The sequence below is a fragment of the Ciona robusta genome, chromosome 9 (genome assembly GCF_009617815.1).
Source record: "Ciona robusta chromosome 9, ASM961781v2".
Lineage (NCBI taxonomy): Eukaryota > Metazoa > Chordata > Ascidiacea > Phlebobranchia > Cionidae > Ciona > Ciona robusta.
This window is the reverse complement of record NC_143243.1, coordinates 4,231,356-4,249,858: the sequence shown is the minus strand read 5'-3', so window position 1 is coordinate 4,249,858 and position 18,503 is coordinate 4,231,356. Positions and strand designations below refer to the sequence as shown.

General features: G+C 35.5%; 2 protein-coding genes across 7 annotated transcripts in view; one reads left to right on the top strand and one right to left on the bottom strand.

Annotated features, from left to right (window-relative positions):
• Window positions 1-48: 48 nt before the first annotated feature.
• LOC149731139 (spartin-like) lies at window positions 49-7,063 on the top strand. Of its 2 annotated transcripts, XM_089884977.1 has the most exons (11): window positions 50-247; window positions 741-878; window positions 1,336-1,470; window positions 2,026-2,085; window positions 2,392-2,543; window positions 2,986-3,205; window positions 4,091-4,235; window positions 4,840-5,004; window positions 5,458-5,649; window positions 6,166-6,256; window positions 6,477-7,063. In XM_089884977.1, exons 1-11 carry the CDS (start codon window positions 185-187, stop codon window positions 6,694-6,696), a joined length of 1,581 nt encoding a protein of 526 aa, XP_089741103.1. In that variant the 5' UTR covers window positions 50-184; the 3' UTR covers window positions 6,697-7,063. The 2 variants fall into 2 exon arrangements, with proteins under 2 accessions (XP_089741104.1, XP_089741103.1); XM_089884978.1 differs by lacking the exon at window positions 2,026-2,085 and having other exon boundaries at window positions 49-247.
• The window catches only part of LOC149731138 (dynein axonemal heavy chain 7-like), a 52,086-nt gene continuing 40,636 nt past the window's right edge, over window positions 7,054-18,503 (bottom strand). For 3 of the 5 annotated variants that reach the window (XM_089884967.1, XM_089884964.1, XM_089884966.1), the window contains 14 exons: window positions 18,181-18,344; window positions 17,772-18,019; window positions 17,119-17,295; window positions 16,181-16,342; window positions 14,583-14,786; window positions 14,119-14,280; window positions 13,093-13,278; window positions 12,214-12,351; window positions 10,788-10,900; window positions 10,086-10,203; window positions 9,363-9,515; window positions 8,694-8,871; window positions 8,123-8,250; window positions 7,054-7,440 (listed from right to left, as the gene is read on the bottom strand). In XM_089884967.1, coding sequence (XP_089741093.1) covers window positions 7,258-7,440; window positions 8,123-8,250; window positions 8,694-8,871; window positions 9,363-9,515; window positions 10,086-10,203; window positions 10,788-10,900; window positions 12,214-12,351; window positions 13,093-13,278; window positions 14,119-14,280; window positions 14,583-14,786; window positions 16,181-16,342; window positions 17,119-17,295; window positions 17,772-18,019; window positions 18,181-18,344 — 2,314 coding nt within the window. In that variant the 3' untranslated portion in view covers window positions 7,054-7,257. Of the gene's footprint in view, window positions 7,441-8,122; window positions 8,251-8,693; window positions 8,872-9,362; window positions 9,516-10,085; window positions 10,204-10,787; window positions 10,901-11,599; window positions 11,612-12,213; window positions 12,352-13,092; window positions 13,279-14,118; window positions 14,281-14,582; window positions 14,787-16,180; window positions 16,343-17,118; window positions 17,296-17,771; window positions 18,020-18,180; window positions 18,345-18,503 lie in introns of all 5 variants that reach the window. The other 2 variants (XM_089884963.1, XM_089884965.1) reach the window with 1 other exon arrangement.

Sequence of the window (18,503 nt, the reverse complement as noted above, 5' to 3'; positions counted from 1 at the left end):
AAACAACATAGAAATCCTCCAAAGGTATGTGATTTCTATCCCAATTTGTTTTGATCATGTGATAAAAGGTGCTTTCTAAACGGTGGTTCCCCTCGCAAAAAGTCAAGTTTCGGAATTACAAATTAATGACTTTTTAAACAGCTTTTTGTATTCGTTTACCTGAACATTAATTATCTTTAAAAAAATGCAACGTTCAAGACCTGCCAGACCACCACCTCCTAATGTTGAAAGTACAAGTCAGTCAATGGTAAGAATTTACTGAATGTAATGTAACTTACTTTATCCTCGCGTGGCCGGAAAACGACAGTCGTTATAACACGGGTGTGCACCTCGCGCCAGCTTACGAGTTACCAAGTATGTTAATTTGTGGGTGATTATTTTTTTTGGATTTTTTTTTTTTCAATTTGTGGGTGATTATTTTTTTTGGATTTTTTTTTTTCATTTTTATGTATGGCTGATAATTTGGACAACCCATTAGTGACTACTGAGTTGGAGCAATTGCCGTTAAGTGTATTGCTCAAGGACACATACGCCCACAATGGTAGCAGCGACGAGCCTTGAATCCATTACCTCTGGGTTAGAGGCAGGCGCGCTAACCACTACGCCACGGCGCCGGACGTTACTGAATAAGTTTGTAATTTACTGCTAAGAAACCGTGTCGTATACAGATTGTGCAATACATTAGGGAAGTTCTTTAGCTTACTATTTATCATCTAAATTCGTTGTTTTGTTGTTTATAGGAGCAGAAATTGCGCCTGGTAAAAGAATGTTACGAAAGTTCAATGTGTTATGTGAACAATGGTCTTACAGCAGATGAGGAAAACAATGCAGACATGGCAATGCAGCATTATATGAATGCACTGCAGTGCCTTGAGAAGGTGCATGTCTTGCTTTTATGAAGTCTATATACATGAAACAAAATAATTGTGGTATATATTTTAAAATTGATTGGTGCTAGTGAAGAGTCTTCCCCCCCCCACTTTATTTGCTAACCACTAACCCCTAACCCCTTACTCCTATAACCACTAACTACTAACCCCTATAACCACTAACCCCCTAACCATCAACACCTAACCCCCCAACCTAGGGGTTAGTGGTTAGCTAAAAAGGTGGGGGGGGGAAGATTCTTCACTAGCACCAATTAATTATATAAAACATGATAATTTATATAGCCCATGATGAGCTATAATTGCCCATGTATTACTTAATAATTACATTCAGTGTTTTAGTAATAATATCTTTGGCAGTTTGCCCAAAAGTCACAGGTCCTCTAAAAAAGTCTTTTCAAAGATCTATGATATTCTTACAGACGATTTAGACATTGATATATTACAGGGGTTAGGAACGGATCTTCCCCACAACGAATCATATTCACGAGGTCATGCAATGCAATCAAGAATGATGGAAGTTTTAGAACATGTGCAAACAAGACTCTATGATATACAATCTTCCCAAGCAAGTTCTAACAATGTAGGTTTTTTTAGTTTTTACGGGTAAGGTCCTAAAATTTAGGCCAGATGTGGCCCATTACCCCAGCACTCGGAAAGACTATAAAAGCCTTCTTGCGACCGGTGCCAAGTCACCGAATTGCAGTCAAATGCGTATTATTGGCATCTTTTTTATCCTTGTGTGCTTACGAGTTACCACACTTTTCAACTTTGTGTGTGATTTTTGTTTTTGATATGGCTTATAATTTGGACAACCCATTAGTGACCACTAGGTTGGATCAATGTTCATTAAGTGTCTTGTCCAAAGTCACATACGTCAACAAATATTACTTATTATCACGTATCAAGCATCAAACTGTGGACACTTTGGTTTCGATACAGGCACTTAAACCACTGAGCCATGGCGCATGTCAGATTAAAAACAATAGAACAAAAATCTTCTTTGCAAATAAAATAATCTCGATAATGTTTTAGAGTTTTAGACGGCTTTAAAAACTAGAAATGTTTTTATGGTTGTTTTACTATTGCTTTAATATAGCCACATATCTTGAGCAGAAACTTACAATATTTTATCTAGGAGCCTTTGCCACCGTATTCAGTGTCTCCACCTGAAGGTCACAGCAGTTCTCCAATCTTGGTAATAAAATCATATATTTAACACAGACCATTAGGCAATGGTTTGTTTTAAAATTATATACTTAAAAGATATCATTAGGCAATAGTTTGTCTTAAAAGACCAATGTGTCGTTGGACAAGACAATCAACAGCAAAACCTGATGATGCCCTATCATACATCAGGAAAAGCGTTGCTCTTTTAAAATCCCCTCCTAAAAGTAATTGTCAGATGAATTTATAAAACTAACCACTATTACAATAATGCATCTTTGCATATTTCTACAAAGTTTACTAAAATTGTAACATCTAAAACCCATTTTCTGTTTAGAATGACAACGCTGTGCAGTTGTTAAACATCCCAGGTGGTGTCCAGATGTTCTGCATTACATCAGACAGTGATGTAAGTTCGGCACCTCCATCTTACCCAAGCTCACTACAAATCATGTTATTTGATGATGAGAAACCCAAGTCTTCTAACAGGTGAAGGATTGTACAAGCAGAAGCCTGCTGAATCCTAATGTATAATATATCTATATCTATAATATAGGGTACTTGATGTACTTTAACTATGTAAAGCTAGCTTAGGATATATATTAGTTTATTTGTAGCAGCCACACTTTTTGACGCTTTTACTTAAGTAGTGATTGCAGTTTTGTTGCTAATTCTCTTCGCTGTTTAAACTAATCTGATCGTTGTTACTGATGCCACCACACACTGTGTGCATTAAAATAATAAACTATATTGTAACCCACATAGTGCTTCAGCACACAATGATAAATAAGTGATCATGATCGAGCACGTCACTTTTGGACGTATGCGAGTAATGGGGTAATCGGTCCAATCTGGCTTAAATCCCAGGTCCTCAAAATCTCACCCATACAGAACAGAATAAAAGGGGTCACGTTTGTTCTACATATTTCAGACCCCCAGGGTTTGTTCAAGTTGGTGATTGGATCTACCCGCTCGTGCCTGGTCAATCCCCTGTGTTACGTTGCACCAATGGTGCGTACATGTTCCCAAACCTGACAGTGGACCACAACTCACCCCACCCTAACACAGTGGGCCTTGTCATCTCATCAGAGCTCGATCCATCATACAGGGAGATGTTTGAAAACATCTTGATGAACTTTGCAGCCTTCCAGGTTTAATTACCTAAGTTTAATCATTTTGTGGAAGTATTTTTAGTTACAGAATAAGCTACTAGTACTTGGTGTTGGGGTAATGCAACATTTCTGGGCTTAATCCCAAGTTATTGACAAAAACATTAACTATATAGAACCGAATGCAAATATACAAATTAACAAATACAATGTTGGTGTAATGTGCCAAACCTGGCCTAAATCAAAGGCCCTTTACAAAGACCCCAATCAACAACATAGGATAGAAATTGAATTGTGTTTTAGCATTCAAGTTTTTATGAAAAAAATTAAAATCTTTGGAAAAAATAATGCATTATTATTGTAGTGCTCTAATAAAAATTGCTATTAGGTTCCTCTAAATCCCCACTTTACTCTCTATTACATCTGAAAAACTAAAATAATGCAGAAATCTATTTTTTCTTTTGACTAATGTGTTAAATACTGGGTATGTAGAAGTAGCCATGCCCATCCTTTACCTTGTTTTTAATCCTTAATTCTTTAATAAAAGTGACCTATTCCAAATCATGTTAAAAGTAAAGTTAACTATATGTGAAAAGCAGAGGTGTATACAAGGGGGGGGGGGGGGGGTTGCGGAGGTCTGCGCCCCTCCCCCCTCCCGCCCTTTGAATATTATATTTTTAAATATTTAAAGAAATTAAAATCACTTTCTTCAAAAATAGTAAAGCGGTCATATTATTGTAGTTTAAAACCAATCCTAGGCGTCCCTATTATGTGCTTTATTATTTATATTAGTCGGGGGTTGATTTTTTTTATTGAGCACGTTACGTTTATCTGTGTTCAATTTCTAAGCAAAAACCTGCGGACCCTCCTTTTTAAATTCCTGGATTCGCCCCTGGTGAAAAAGTGAAGTGTTTTCTATTTAAACAGGTCCAGGGCCAACGCTTGGAAGGAGAACCAATCATTGACCTGAGTATGTCAGTTCCTTACATTCCTGAGGAAGAGAAGGAAGGGGAAAAGAAAAAAGATGGAGAAGCGACAGTGAGCGATAAAATTGCACATGGGATTGAAAAAGGTGGTTCTTGGTTGTGTATTCTCTATGTGTTATGTGATAGATGTTGTATATGCTAAAGTTGTATTGTAATAACTGGAGTTTACCGCAATGAAGTAAAAATAACAATTATGGTAATTGAAAACAGAAGTGTTACTTACTTATAACATCCGGCGCCGTGGCAAAGTGGTTAGCACGCCTGCGTGTAATCCAGATGTAATGGGTTCAAGGCTTGTCGCTGCTACAATTGTGGGCGGTTGTTTCCTTGGGCAAGACGCTTAACGGCAATTGCTCCGCTCGTCGCTGCTACCATTGTGGACGTATGTGTCCTTGGGCAAGACACTTAACTGCAATTGCTCCAACCCAGTGGTCACTAATGGGTTGTCCAAATTATCAGCCACACATAAAAAATCCCCCCCTTCCAAAATATTCACCCTCGAAGTAACATACATGGTAACTTGTAAGCTGGCATGGGGTGTATGAAACAAAACACCCGGCCATAACAACTGTCGTTTCCGGCAACGGTAGTATAAAGTAAGTTACCTTCATTTATTTATTCAAAATATTTATAGGTATAGATACATAGAAAACATTCTTTACCTTTTACAAATAACAAGGGTGGCTTTAGGAGCAGAATGGTTGAGCTGGGGTTTGTCTAAAGGAGCTGAAATCACCACGTCACTGATCACCAAGGGAGCAAATAAACTACAAGCCAACCTTCAACCTAACACCACAGCTACTAAAGTTAACCCTGGCCTTGAAAAGGGGTTGTATTATACGCATCAAGCTTCAAGTAAAAAATATTAATAGAATTGTGTTAAAGATATAGTGTAGTTCATAGTATATATAGTCGATTTTTTGATGCATTTAATTGAGATATTCATTCACATATTAAACACTATCAATTGAAAAAATAGGTAATTATGCATTAATAAACATAGTGTTAATACTGTTTGTAGTAAAAAGCTAATAATACACCTAAAATAAGGTAGCAGCATATATAGTAGGGTGGGGGGAGGTGGGACACCTTTAGCACAAAATATCCGAATATCCTGATCGTGTTTCAAACAATTAACAACGGTCCTTGGGAGTCGTAAGGATACAGTTTCATAATTCTTTGAATGTTCTTTGTTTACTACCTAATGGGACAAGAACATAGGACACAAAGGTATCCCATTTTTCCCACACTACTATATATCTATTATAGGTTTTCATTTTTTTTAATTTAAGCATGTTTTTTCCACAGAGGTAACAGTAAAAGTGAGTGCGGCTCTGGTCAATGGTTTGTGCACGGTAACAAAGGAAATAGGGAGGGCCATCTCACCCCATGTTGTGTCGTGCGCTAAGACCGTCCTTCCATCATCAGCTACTGACAAAGATGAAAAAGGAGTTTCAACCATGGATGGTGTGGTGAATGTGGCTGGGGCAGGGTTGGCAGGTAATGGAACTTATTTATCTGTGCTCTCGTGCCAGAGCAATGACAGTCGTTATCATATATGCAACAGTTTTTGATGGTTATAACTTCTTTATCTTCTTGTGGCAGAGCAATGACAGTCGGTATAACATAGGTGCAACGGCGGACACTGGGGGGTGCCAGCAGGTGCCAAGCACACCCAATAAAATAAACAATAGAAGAAGAACTCGCGCGCTTAAAATCTCTCCCGTGCGGGTTTGTCTGGAGGACGTGCGCACTTGTGGTTACGATCAGTAATTCAAATGAATCAGCTGACGTTAATTAAAAATAATCCGCCATGCGCAGCAGGGGTTCATGGTCGTGTTAACACAGGGTAATCAATTACCATTAGAAAATAGGAGTTCCTGTATGTTTCATGTACCTCAAGCCTTTGTTTCATGCACCTCAAGCCTCCTTATGTTTTTTACACCTCAAGCCCATTAACTTTGGACAAAAGGCAGAGTCGCCTATTTCCTTAATTGAACAGTCCTTTCATTGCAGGCTTTGCAACCGTATGGACAAGTTTAGAGCAAGCAGGACTTGCTGTTGCTCGCTCTATGTCAGGAGCAACAGTTGAAACTGTGCAACACAAGTGAGTTACTAAGCTGTTTAATCTTTGCGTTTAACCATTGAAACCATAAACAAATTATAGTTCTACAATTCTACATAAACTGTTAAATAACTGATGTAATGTCTATGTTGAAAATTTTCTCTTGTGTACTGAGTAAAACGAAACATTACTCCGTATAATAAATAAATACAGTAAAAAACATAAGTTTACCTATGGAATATACAATTTCTTTTTTACTTAGATATGGAGCAGAAGCTGGTCAAGCCACAGGTCATGCCATGGGAGCAGCTGTGAACGTGGGACGGACTGCGTTTAACATCGATAATCTTGGAGTGAAAGCAATCGTAAAGCGAACGGCGAAAGACACAGGACGAGAAGTTTTAAAAGATTTTGCGAAAGAGAAAAATAAGAATGGGATTGAGGATGATGGAGCTACAACTAAGGTAGTGGAGAAGAAATAAAGACCAATAATGGTTACCGACTGTTATAACTTAGCTATGGTGTTTTAATACATATAGTAAATAAAGAATGTTTACAAAATTATGCAACCGTAATATTCTGAAACAGCCTTGTTAATTGCTAAACTACTTTAGGGCATTTTTAGTTTATTGGGAAAGAAATCATGCCCCGTTATTTCTCTTTTTTTGACACATACATATGCTTTTTTTACACAAACCATTTTGCTGCCATTATAAAATATCAAGTGTTAAGTTCAACCACTGAAGTCTTCACTATGTTAATATTTTTTGTATTTAGATTATGTTTATTGTTTTATAAATATATTGGTACTTTAGAGAGAGCTAGAAATAATAAAGACATTTCAAACTAGTTGTATATTTATTGGTATTTTTTAACAACGCAAAAGAACTTTTTACACGAATGCAAAGCAAATGCAGAGAGCTATAACGGCATGCATCTAAAATCAAACCTAAAAACGTTACCATAAACTAACGGATTGAACAGTACAAAATTCACAGTCAAAATAAAATACAGTGGAAATATATTTGTTGGATTCACATAGCTTAGTTGTCTAGTTGACAGATAAGAGCAACACCTCTGCCTATCCAGTGCTCTGGTGGTTTGTCAGAGTTGAGTGACATCCCAATGACAAAGTTGGTTGAGTGACCAGTAGTTGACAATACACCACGGCGTTCTGTTGTCTTGTATACTGGGGCCAAGTAGCTGGGTCTTTCAGGGATATCAGACTGAAAAAGACACTCAGTTAGCCTACATATCTGTCTGCTCCTTTTTATGGCAACCATTTATACAGCGCCGTGGCAAAGTGGTTAGTGGGCCGGTCTGTAACCCAGAGGTAATGGGTTCAAAGCTCTTCGCTGCTACCATTGTGGAAGCATGTGTTCTGGGCAAGACACTTAATGACAATTGCTCCAACCCAGTGGTCACTAATGGGTTGTCCAAATTATGACTGTCATTGTTCCGCCACGCGAGGATAATGTAAGTTACACTCATACAACAGTCTTGCTGTTTACCCTGCTAATATTTAGCCATAAGGCAAAATAAATGTTGGTACAATATAATTTGCGTTTTTTACCGGAAAACCTAACTTTACTACTATTAACCAGACTTGTAGTTGTGATACTTCTAACACTGAGACTTGGCAACCTTTTGAATTACAGAATGTTTCGCTCTCGATGTATACTTGGTAAAACACTAAACTAACCTAACCCCTAAAGGCAGACGTATACAAGTCTTCCTGTTAACAACACTGTGACTAGAACTCAGAATCTTCCAGTTTTACATCCTAGTACAGTATATACACCATCATACCACAGACAACATACACCAATAACATTTCTAAATTAGGTAAAATGCTATTACAAAAAAGAGCAAACCAATCTTATCTTAAATGTGATGACAACGAGTTACCTTCTTGCTTGGCACGAGTAGAATCTTAGGCATTGGATCATGCAGGGCTTTAGGAATGGATTCGGCCAATCTCTTTGCTTTACGATCCCATCGTGCTCCCTCAACATAGAGACCGTATATGTATGCACCTATGGGTATGAAAAATGTATAGTGTATTAGTAGGTGTATGAGGATTTTGTTTGTGTAAAGAAATTTTGCCTTCATTGTTATTTATAAAATGAACACATTTCATTTAAAGAATATTTATTGCTCAAACACAGACACATAGGTATAAGTTTTGATGTATTACCTAAACTACATTAATCTAAATGTATGTGAGAAATAGTGTTGGCAAAAGCAATACTGACCAAAGGCAATTGTATGTCAATATATTTTATGTTTAAGAACGTTTTAACATATGTGACTGTGAAAATACTTTTGGCAATTAAAGTGGAAATAACATAAATTATCTGTCCGGATACAGTATTACTGATCAAGTTATTAAAAAATAGTAAAGAGGAGGGGTTTAACAGCAAAACAACAGCAGAAAACACATATACACACTTTTTATTAATATAAAACAAAATCTTACCATCATCTGGGGGTGTCTTGTATTCCTTATCCTCTAATACAACGTAATCAAATCCAAGCAAATCAATAGGAATCGTGTATTTTCTCGCAAAGTTCTGTTGAACGCCGGTCAAGAAAGCTTGGGTGAAGAAAAAACCAGACACCCAGAACTGTGGAGGTGGTCCATTCTCATACCATGTCTGGGGGAAAATTCTTGGTTAAGATTCAATTAAAATAATGAAGAACTAGTTGTATATAGATTGTATATGTTCTATTGAATGTAACTCCCTTTATCCTCGCATGGCCGGAAAACGACAATCGTTATAACACGGATGTTCATACACCTCGTGCCAGCTTACAGTTACCAAGTATGTTACTTTGGGAGTGATTCTATTCTATATGAGTGAAGTGCTTGTTGAGGGCCTGGGATTTTGGCAAGATTTTGCTAAATACCCCAACACCCAGGTAGATTTGTAGATGTTATGTTGCTGAGTTAGTTTGGTATTGCTAAAAACTTCCATTTATTTATTTCTGCTTGTACTGTAAGATGGAATGTCTTAGTTTCTTCAAACATTTTTATATTAAGTTTTAAGTTTGCTTGGCTATCGGTCGCCACTGTAGGGGGAGGTATTAAATCAGAAAAAACACTCAATATAATTGAATCATGACACTATAAGCATTTTAAAATTACCTGTAAAAAGTTCAGTCTCTCAAGAAAATCATTTGTGTATCCTCCAAGGGGCTTAAGACTTGGATAGGATTTCTTCATCCACATTTGTGGAATTTTACCTTGAAGAATGCTGTTTAATACTTCTTCCAAGTCTCCACTCATGACCACCAAACCCTGGTTATAACATGGCAATATTTTAAATACTGTTTTTCAATCAGTAACAAGTAATAGAATGAATGAATGTAACTTACTTTATACTCGAGTGGCCAGAAAACGACAGTCGGTGTGTTATGTTTCATACACCTCATGCCAGCTTACGAGTTACCATGTATGTTACTTTGAGGGTGAATTGTTTTTGGATTTTTTTATGTATGGCTGATAATTTGGACAACACATTAGTAACCACTGCATTGGAGCAGTGAAGTTAGAATAATATGCTGATAACAACACTAAAAGGTAAATAACTAAGGCTTACGTTTTTGTACAAATGTACAACCACACACATACCTAACCCAAAAGCAACTGATTTATTCTTAAGATGTAGATTTCAAAAAAATTCGTAATGAACTAATAAAGGGCGCAATGCAAAACACAAAAATGTTATAATAATAATACAAAACGAAAAAAAAATCGCTAATAGCAATTAGCAGACTGTAACTCAACTTAGAAATTAAAAAAACAAGTTAAATGAAACAACTATTTTTCATAAAAGTCATGACAATATAATTTAAATCCAAAACAGACCTTGATAGCTTTTTGCACGTTAACAAGTGAATTCCTGATGGTGGTTGTCAACACATTGAATCTTACCATCTCTTGCACAAGGACAGTGTTCATAGATTGTTTGTATTCAGTTGGGTATCTGGAATAGTATTGTATTTATTATAATGGATAAAATTTAAATGTTAGAAAGTATACATTAATACTACAAAAACATGAATGTAACTTGTTCATCTTCACATGGAGGGAGGGGGGGGGGGCAGCGACACCTAAATCCTATGACAAGCCATACTGTAGGACCTCATCCATATAAAATAAAATGTGCATATACAATGTTTGGGTTAATATGTCTGACCTAAAATCCTAAGTTCTTGATAATTAAGTGTTATCACTCATATATGAACCGGCGCCGTTGGAAAGTGGTTAGCGTGCCTGCCTGTAACCCTGAGGATTCAAGCCTTGTCGCTGCTATATTCCAGGGCGTATGTGTGCTTGGGCAAGACACTTAAAGGCAATTGCTTCAACCCTGTGGTCACTAATTGGTTGTTCAAATTACTAGCCATACATAAAATACCCCCTAAAAAATAATCACCCACAAAGTAACATGCATGGTAACTCGTAAGCTGGCACAAGGTGCATGAACACTTGTGTTATAACAACTGTGGTTTTTTTCCCGCCACGCAGGGATAAAGTAAGTTACATTCATACTAGAATCTACCAGCCTACCTTCTTAGAGCTGCCTCAGTATCAAAGTTGGGAGGAAGTTTTTCCAAGATATCTCCAGACACGTTATACACAAGCGTGTCGTTAGAATCCCCACCTCCTCCAGATGCACGAGCCTATAATTTCAAAAGTGTTTATTTTCAATTTTTTAAATGGTAACCTTTCATTTTACAGTATTTTTTTTTAATTTAATAATTTTACAGTAATATATTTTAAATGATAATTTATTCATTTTACTGTAATTTTTTTAAATTGTAATTTAAATTACAGTGTAACATCTTTTAAGTTATCCCAAAATCTGAACTATAAAAAACTGTCTAAATATGGTTGTGACGGTAAAACTTAGATTAAATACAATTTATTGTATATGTTGTTTAATAATAAAGGTAAAGGATTCTAAATGAACTAATTTTCAGAATAAAATTCTAATGAATTTAGTATTATAAGCATTAAATTAAGCCATGACCAAAACTGACAATGAATTGACACCAACTAAATTGTATTAATAATTAAATGAAAATGATGATAAAACAATTGTTTAAGCAGAATTACCAAAACTTTATCTAGATCTCAAATCTACTAACTATTTAATTGTATCTGTTTAAAGTATTTAATTTTCAACCTTACTAAAATTGTGAACTCTAAGCCTGGTTAGAATTAAAACTGTTTCAGCTTATATAACTCCTTGAAACTAAACATAACATATAGTATCTTTTGTGCAGTACAATATGTACTGTTCTTTTCTGGTAAAGTCACTGAATCTGGCACCTGAGCTTAGCAATGCAATGAAATGATTGAATTTGAAATGTACTTACTGCATCTTCAGCCTGTGGACATAAATATCAAGTTGTCAAATAAAAATACTTGAAATATTAAGATACCATCAACATAAACAGAACTCTATAATAAAGTCAACAATATTTTACCACAAGTTATGACACAGTAATATAAGCTAACAAGTTACTTGTATTTGTATAATTTATTATGTACATATCTATTTTTAGTAAGTTTTGTATAGTGGGGTGGGGGAAGATGGGACAACTTTAGCACAAAATATATAAATAACCTGGTCATGTTTTAAACAATTAACAATGGTCTATGAAAGTCGCGAGGACAAGGTTTTATAATTCTTTGAATGTTCTTTGTTTACTACCAAAATGTACGAGAAAATAGAATGAAAAGATGTCCCATTTTCCCCCATCATACTATATATCATAGTTTATACCTTTTATTATTTTTTAAAGGCAATAGAAAAACCACTATCCAGTATATAACATTAGAAAGACACGGTATAAGAGAAATTCAGTATAAGAGAGACAGTATAATTTAGTCATCTTACATGAAAAAAATGAAACTGTCCCCCCTCCCCAATAAAAAAACATAATATATAAGTCTTAAATTTTGTTGAAGGTAACAACCAGTAACTAACCAGCGTGAGCAGAATGCTGTTGAACAATTCTTGTGTAGCATTCTGGTCTTTTGTGATATCAGCATTGGCATGCATGCCAAACACCTGAGGTTCAGCAAGCAATGGTAGGTTCTTGCAGAACTCAAGGTAGCTCTCCCACTGTATGAGTTAAATGGTTAAAATGAGAACTTCCAGTTAAGTGGTATCAAAATCTTTTTTTTTTAAACTCTCTTAAAAAAATCTTTTAAAAAATAACAACTTTTTTAGGCTAATACAGATTGAAGCTGAGTGCCATCATGGTATGAAAGAAACTGTTCTTCCTTCCAGTTTAAATGAGAATTTCAGCTACAATTTATTCAAGGCCTTAATTTGTAAGCAATTGCTTTGAAATAACAGCCTACAACACTCCAGAACTTTCCTACCATTAGGTCATGGACAACTTATCAATAGCCAAGCTCTTAAAAAAAAAGTTTTAAAAAGGGATACTTGTTTTCTTTGCTGTTTTAAAATTTTGATAATATTTTATGAAAAATGAGCCTGTAGGGATTATGCAGATTTTAGGTGAAAACCCAAACTATTGCGCGGAGTATTTACTTATTGTTTTCCAATCAGGACCTTAAAAGGTATAAAAGTGATCTTAACGTAGCACCAAAGTTTCAAACAGCGAAACAACAACAATGATGAGTGACATTTTTCTTATAGAAAATTCCACGCGTTGTCGAATGGCCAAATTTTGCTATAGCAGCGGATTTTTTTTACTTTCAGAAGTTGTTTCGTTCTATGACACTTAGGTGGTATCTTTAAATCACATTTAGGCATCTTTATCCATACAAAAATTTTAATTTTTCGTTGGTATGCTCCTTTAACTTTTTTACAAACATAACAAATTAAATCGCTCACATCTCCCTCTGGTGGCCGGTGGTAAAGTTCATTTTCATCAAAACTCCAGGTGTCGGCATTGACCACATTATCACTGTAACCACGCTGTAGCACTGAGTTTAATGTCCGTCGATCCCAGTCGTCAGTCACACGACCGCCGTAGTTACATTCACCAGCCAAGTATTTCAACGCAGATATTGGAACAAACTGGAGAAAAGAAAAAATGGCAGATTAATATTTGGGTGCAACAGCTAAGCTTTTTTACTGACGCTCTTTTCCACACTTTTTATTCATAGGGGGCTTCAACAACTGTTGATTTGCTGTTTATTCACTTTGCTATCATTTTCAAAAAGATAAATAAAAATATTGTTATGAAGCACGGAATATTAAGTTTTTTTTATTGGGAAGTTTAAAACATAATAAAAAATGAATGATAAAGAAACTTGACGGATATGAAATAGTAATGATTATAAAAAACATTTCTTGACAAATGTTATGTGACACTAATATATCTGTAAGAGATAAAAACATAAATGTAAAGAATAAATTTAATGTAACTTTCTTTATCCTCACGTAGTCGTTATAACACAGATGTCACCGGCGCTGTGGCATAGTGGTTAGCGCGCCTGCCTGTAACCCAGAGGTAATGGGTTCAAGGCTCGACGCTGCTACCATTGTGGCGTATGTGTCTTTGGGCAAGACATTTAACACAATTGCTCCACCCAAGTGGTCAGTAATGGGTTGTCCAAATAATCAGCCATACATAAAAAAAGTGAATAAAATCCCCCCCCCAAAATAATCACCCACAAAGTAACATACGTGGTAACTCGTAGGCTGGCACGAGGTGTTAAACCCGTGTGATAACGACTGTTGTTTTCAGGCCACGCGAGGATAAAGTAAGACATTCATTCATGTTCCATACACCTCGTGCTAGCTTACGAATTACTATGTATGTTATTTTGTGGGTGATTGTTTTTTTTCTGATAGCCAACTTAAATTGTCATTATTAGACTTATATTATTTTTTGTTAAAACACAATCAACCTACCTCATATTGATTGAGGAACATATGCAGTTGTCGCACAGAGATACGGAGATCTGTTTCATTGAATTCATAAGGTATGTTCCATCCTAGTGGACCAAACTGTCTACGTTCTTGCACAAGAGCATGGAAGAAACATAATCCAAACAACAACCTCTTGAATGCAACCTGTGCGAGGATTTTTTAAAACTCTAAAATATATCTTGAAAATGGTATTTTCGGTATTAAATCAAAATTTTAAAGAAAAATTAAATATGGCGGGTCTATAAAAATTAGGGTGTCTGAATTTATTAAAAATGTAAAAGGCAGTAACACAGAAAATTTATTTATCAGTTTTACCAGTGAGAAATTTCATTTATCAGTTCATTTATATGAAGTTCCATTTATTCAAGTCTGAAAAATTTTTTTACACAATTTTTCTAAATTTTACTGAGTGACATTGAAAAATCCAAACATTGAGTTGAACTCACTGGTTGTTTGCAACTTGTGAAGAACTCAGGATCAGAGATTGGATCGCTGAGATAAGAACGTAATATATTGGACTTTAATCCTTTGGGGGGTTCATTTGTCATCTTGACCCCGTTTTGCAACACAGCAACGGGAAAGTTGTTGGATGGGTAGCTCGTTAACCAGAGTCGGAAGTCCGGGTGGATTGAATCAGGGTTCAGTGTTTCCTGGGTATTTTTTACCAGTGTTTACCAAATGTTTTATAAAAAAATATCGCTTAAATGAGCTGAGAAGGCGGTTAGCCTGCTTGCTTGTTGCCCAGAGTTACATTTAAATTCAAAGAGTTATTGTATAGTGCTGTGGGGGAAGATGGGACAGTTTTAGCTAATAATATTCAAATATTCTAATTGTGTTTTAAACAATTAACAACGGTTCATAGGAGTCTAGGGGATACCTTTTATAATATTTTAAAAGTTCTTTGTTTACTACCAAAGGGGACGAGAAAATAGAAATACAAGAGATCACAGATCTAATGAATGAACACGTTTTAAACTAATTATCATAAGATAGTAGAGTCGGGGAAGATGGGACACCTTTAACACATAATATCCAAATAGCCTGATCGTGTTTTAAACAATTAAAAACGGTCTGTGGAAGTCGTGAAGATACGGTTTTATAATTCATTAAATGTTCCTTGTTTACTACCAAATGAAAAGAGAAAACAAAATGAAAAGGTGTCCCATCTACCCCCACACTGCTATATTAGTTAACCCTTTTATTACACTGTCGACTGGGCTCGATCAAAAACAAATCTGAAGTAACCAACAAAACGGGTTCTAGTCGCCATTGGTGACTGTAGAGCAGTAGGCAGAATGTATTTATACATGTATTATAACCAATGAAACTTATGACGTATGAGGATTGAGTGATTGGTAAAGAATATGTGTAAATACGCTTTGTACAACTCCTGTACCATGTGTTTATTGTAAACTTACACTAGTTAACGCTGTCGTCGCTTTAAAACGTTTGTTTTCATGAATTTTGACAAACCGCAATCACGCAGTAATTAGGTAATGTTAGAAGTTAATATTAATCATATGATGTTGAATTAAAAATAATGTTTCAATTACGATTAATGATATTACGGTATAAGAGTAGTGCATTTAATGCGTCCCCACTTAAATGCTAAGTTTGATTCAGTCGTGAATCGTTGTGCAGATACAACACGCTTGCCGTCGTTTCCCGCCAAACTGCCAGACAGTGTTTCCGCTATGTAAAGTGCATGAGGAAAGCAATCGTTAATTAATCGCTCATCGTGCGGTTTTAAATCTGAAAATTCAGTCTAAAAATTATAAATATATATTACGATTTGATTTCAATCAAGAGATTAAAGAAAAAATGCTAGAATTGAGAATTAGGATAAGTGCGGAAAATAATCACCCTATCAGCAACAACAACAACAACAAAGCCAAGAACAACTGTTCGACGAAAAAGGATCTATATGACCACTAACGTGTTCAAAAAGGTGTCCCATCTTCCCCCACCCTGCTATATGTTTTATATTGTTGCTTTAAAAAATAGGTAAAGTTTACAAAGCTAAGTCAGGAATGCATTCTCTTACCTCACAAATCTTTTCCAGAGTTGACATCCATGATGTGGCAAGATGGCAGTTCTGCAACACAACCCAAGTCCCTTCTTTGATTGCCTTGTCAATCATTCTCATAGCAATAGGGCCTTGACCTTGTCCCAGTGATAATGATGTCATCTTAGGTCCCCCGAATCCCTGTGTAATGAGGTATTTTATTATTATAAACTTTTTTAGTATACAACAGTAAGTCTCAAACTTTTTCGATGCAATGCATTTGAAGTTTGATTGGCTTTTTAAAATTTGCCATATTAAAATTTATTTTAAAAAATATTTTAAAAAACACCTGACATATTGGATTTTATTACTGACAGATAATATGGCTGTTTTTATTGATACAACAAATTAAAGATATTGGAAGTTGGTGTTAGCAGAATTAGTAAAAAAGCTGGCTTCATATAAATAGCCTATATTGCCTTCGACAAATTAAAAATTCACAGTTTGAGAACCACTGATTTAGACATTTATCTTGTTTTAGTGATATTAATTATACTTACTCGTCCTAAATATTTCAAGTAATGCTAAAAATAAAGAGTTTGGTTAAAAAAGTTAACAAATATAGAGTTAAGGCAACATGCTATAAAAGAATATATAAAGAAATATAAAGATAAGCAAGTGTAGAAAATCTATGTGTTCAACATATTAGAATTTGTATGGATTGACTATTCTTGTTTCGTCATTTTAATGTTTAATAAAGTTAGTTAAAAAGAATTAATAAATTTAATATATAGTATTCTAAACAAATAAAATTAATAAAATTTTAGGAAAAAAAAAGGAAATGGGTCAAATCTGGCATAAATTCCAGGTCCTTGACATGGACTTGAAATACATGAAACAGAATAAATGGATGAATAAGTATAAATAAATTCAGCAAAAACATTAAGAAAATGAACAAATAAACAATCGAGCCATACCTGGTCATCGGCAAATTTGAGAAGTGACGCCATCGGATCTGCTCCTGGAGACAACACGAAGATGAGAGGTGAAGTAGAGTTGCTGTCCGCGAATGTTTTAGGAAGATCAAAAGGAGGAGGTTCGATAAACTTCTGGCCCAAGTTGTTAGTGATGAAGTTTTGCATGGCTGGCACAATCTAAATAAATGTATCATGAATATAACATCTATTTTATTTTTGTCTTCAAATATAGTGGTGAAGAAATATTTGCAAACAAACTAAATAAAACAAAGCAAAATAGAAGTAGTTAAATTAAAACACGGCAGGTGTAAAAACTAGTTGAGTATAAGTGAATGAATGAATGTTGTCATATTTTCAGGAGTCACACTTGCGGAATTAATAAGGCACAGAGGCAACTTTTTTGTTGTAGAAATAAGTAATAGGCCAAAATAAATCAGTTTTTAGAATCTCATCCACATAAAATGAAACCTTCATTAACAGTTTCTGTAATAAACTCCGTGTATCTAACTCTAATCTGGTGCTCCTTCGAACTGACGATGCCATTTAGGCGACAATTTTATCTCTTATATTACACAATTTATTGGCCCTGATTTTTGTATGTCATACATTTTGTAGCACCAGATCTTTCATCAAAATCTAACTTATTCTCTCACCTTGTCAGGTCTTAAACAACGAAGCACCATCATTCGATGAAATTCAACCAACTCTGCCCAATCTCCTGGTGGGATTTTATTATGTGGGTCCGTGCTATCATAGATTGCCTTCCACTGCTCCTTGTATGCTGGGAACTTCTTCCTGATCCCTTGGAAGTGATGTAGGTTGTCAAGACGACACAACTCGTCCCAGGACTTTGTTGGGAGCCAGGTCGCAGGGTTGGAGTGAGGGTTGTCCAATCCAACACCTGGAAATTTAATATTTAAGTAACTGTGTACGTAAACCGTATACATATGTCGCAATATATACCGTTCTTTTATAAACCTTATTTTAACTGTTTTGAATTTTTTAAGATTTTTACTTTTTTTACCAAAATTTTTCAACTGTTTTTTTAAAAGTTCTACTGACCTCCAGTGAGGAGGAACCTCCAATCATTGTCATCCACGATCCCTTCGTGTCGGAGCAAGTTGACACACAAGAGAATGGAGAAGAGAAGTTTATCTTTCTCAAAGAGCGAGCGGCAAATGTTACAGTAGAGGGAATACGTCATGTAGTTACGAAGATGCTCCAATCTAACGGCGAAGGTAAATATAAAAACTTATTTATCCTTGTATAGCAGAGCAAAGACAGTCGTCATAACATGGGTGTGTTGTTTCATACACCTAGTGCATGCTAAAGAGATACAACAAATTTGATTTTGTGATCATTGTTTTTTCTACAACCCATTTCTA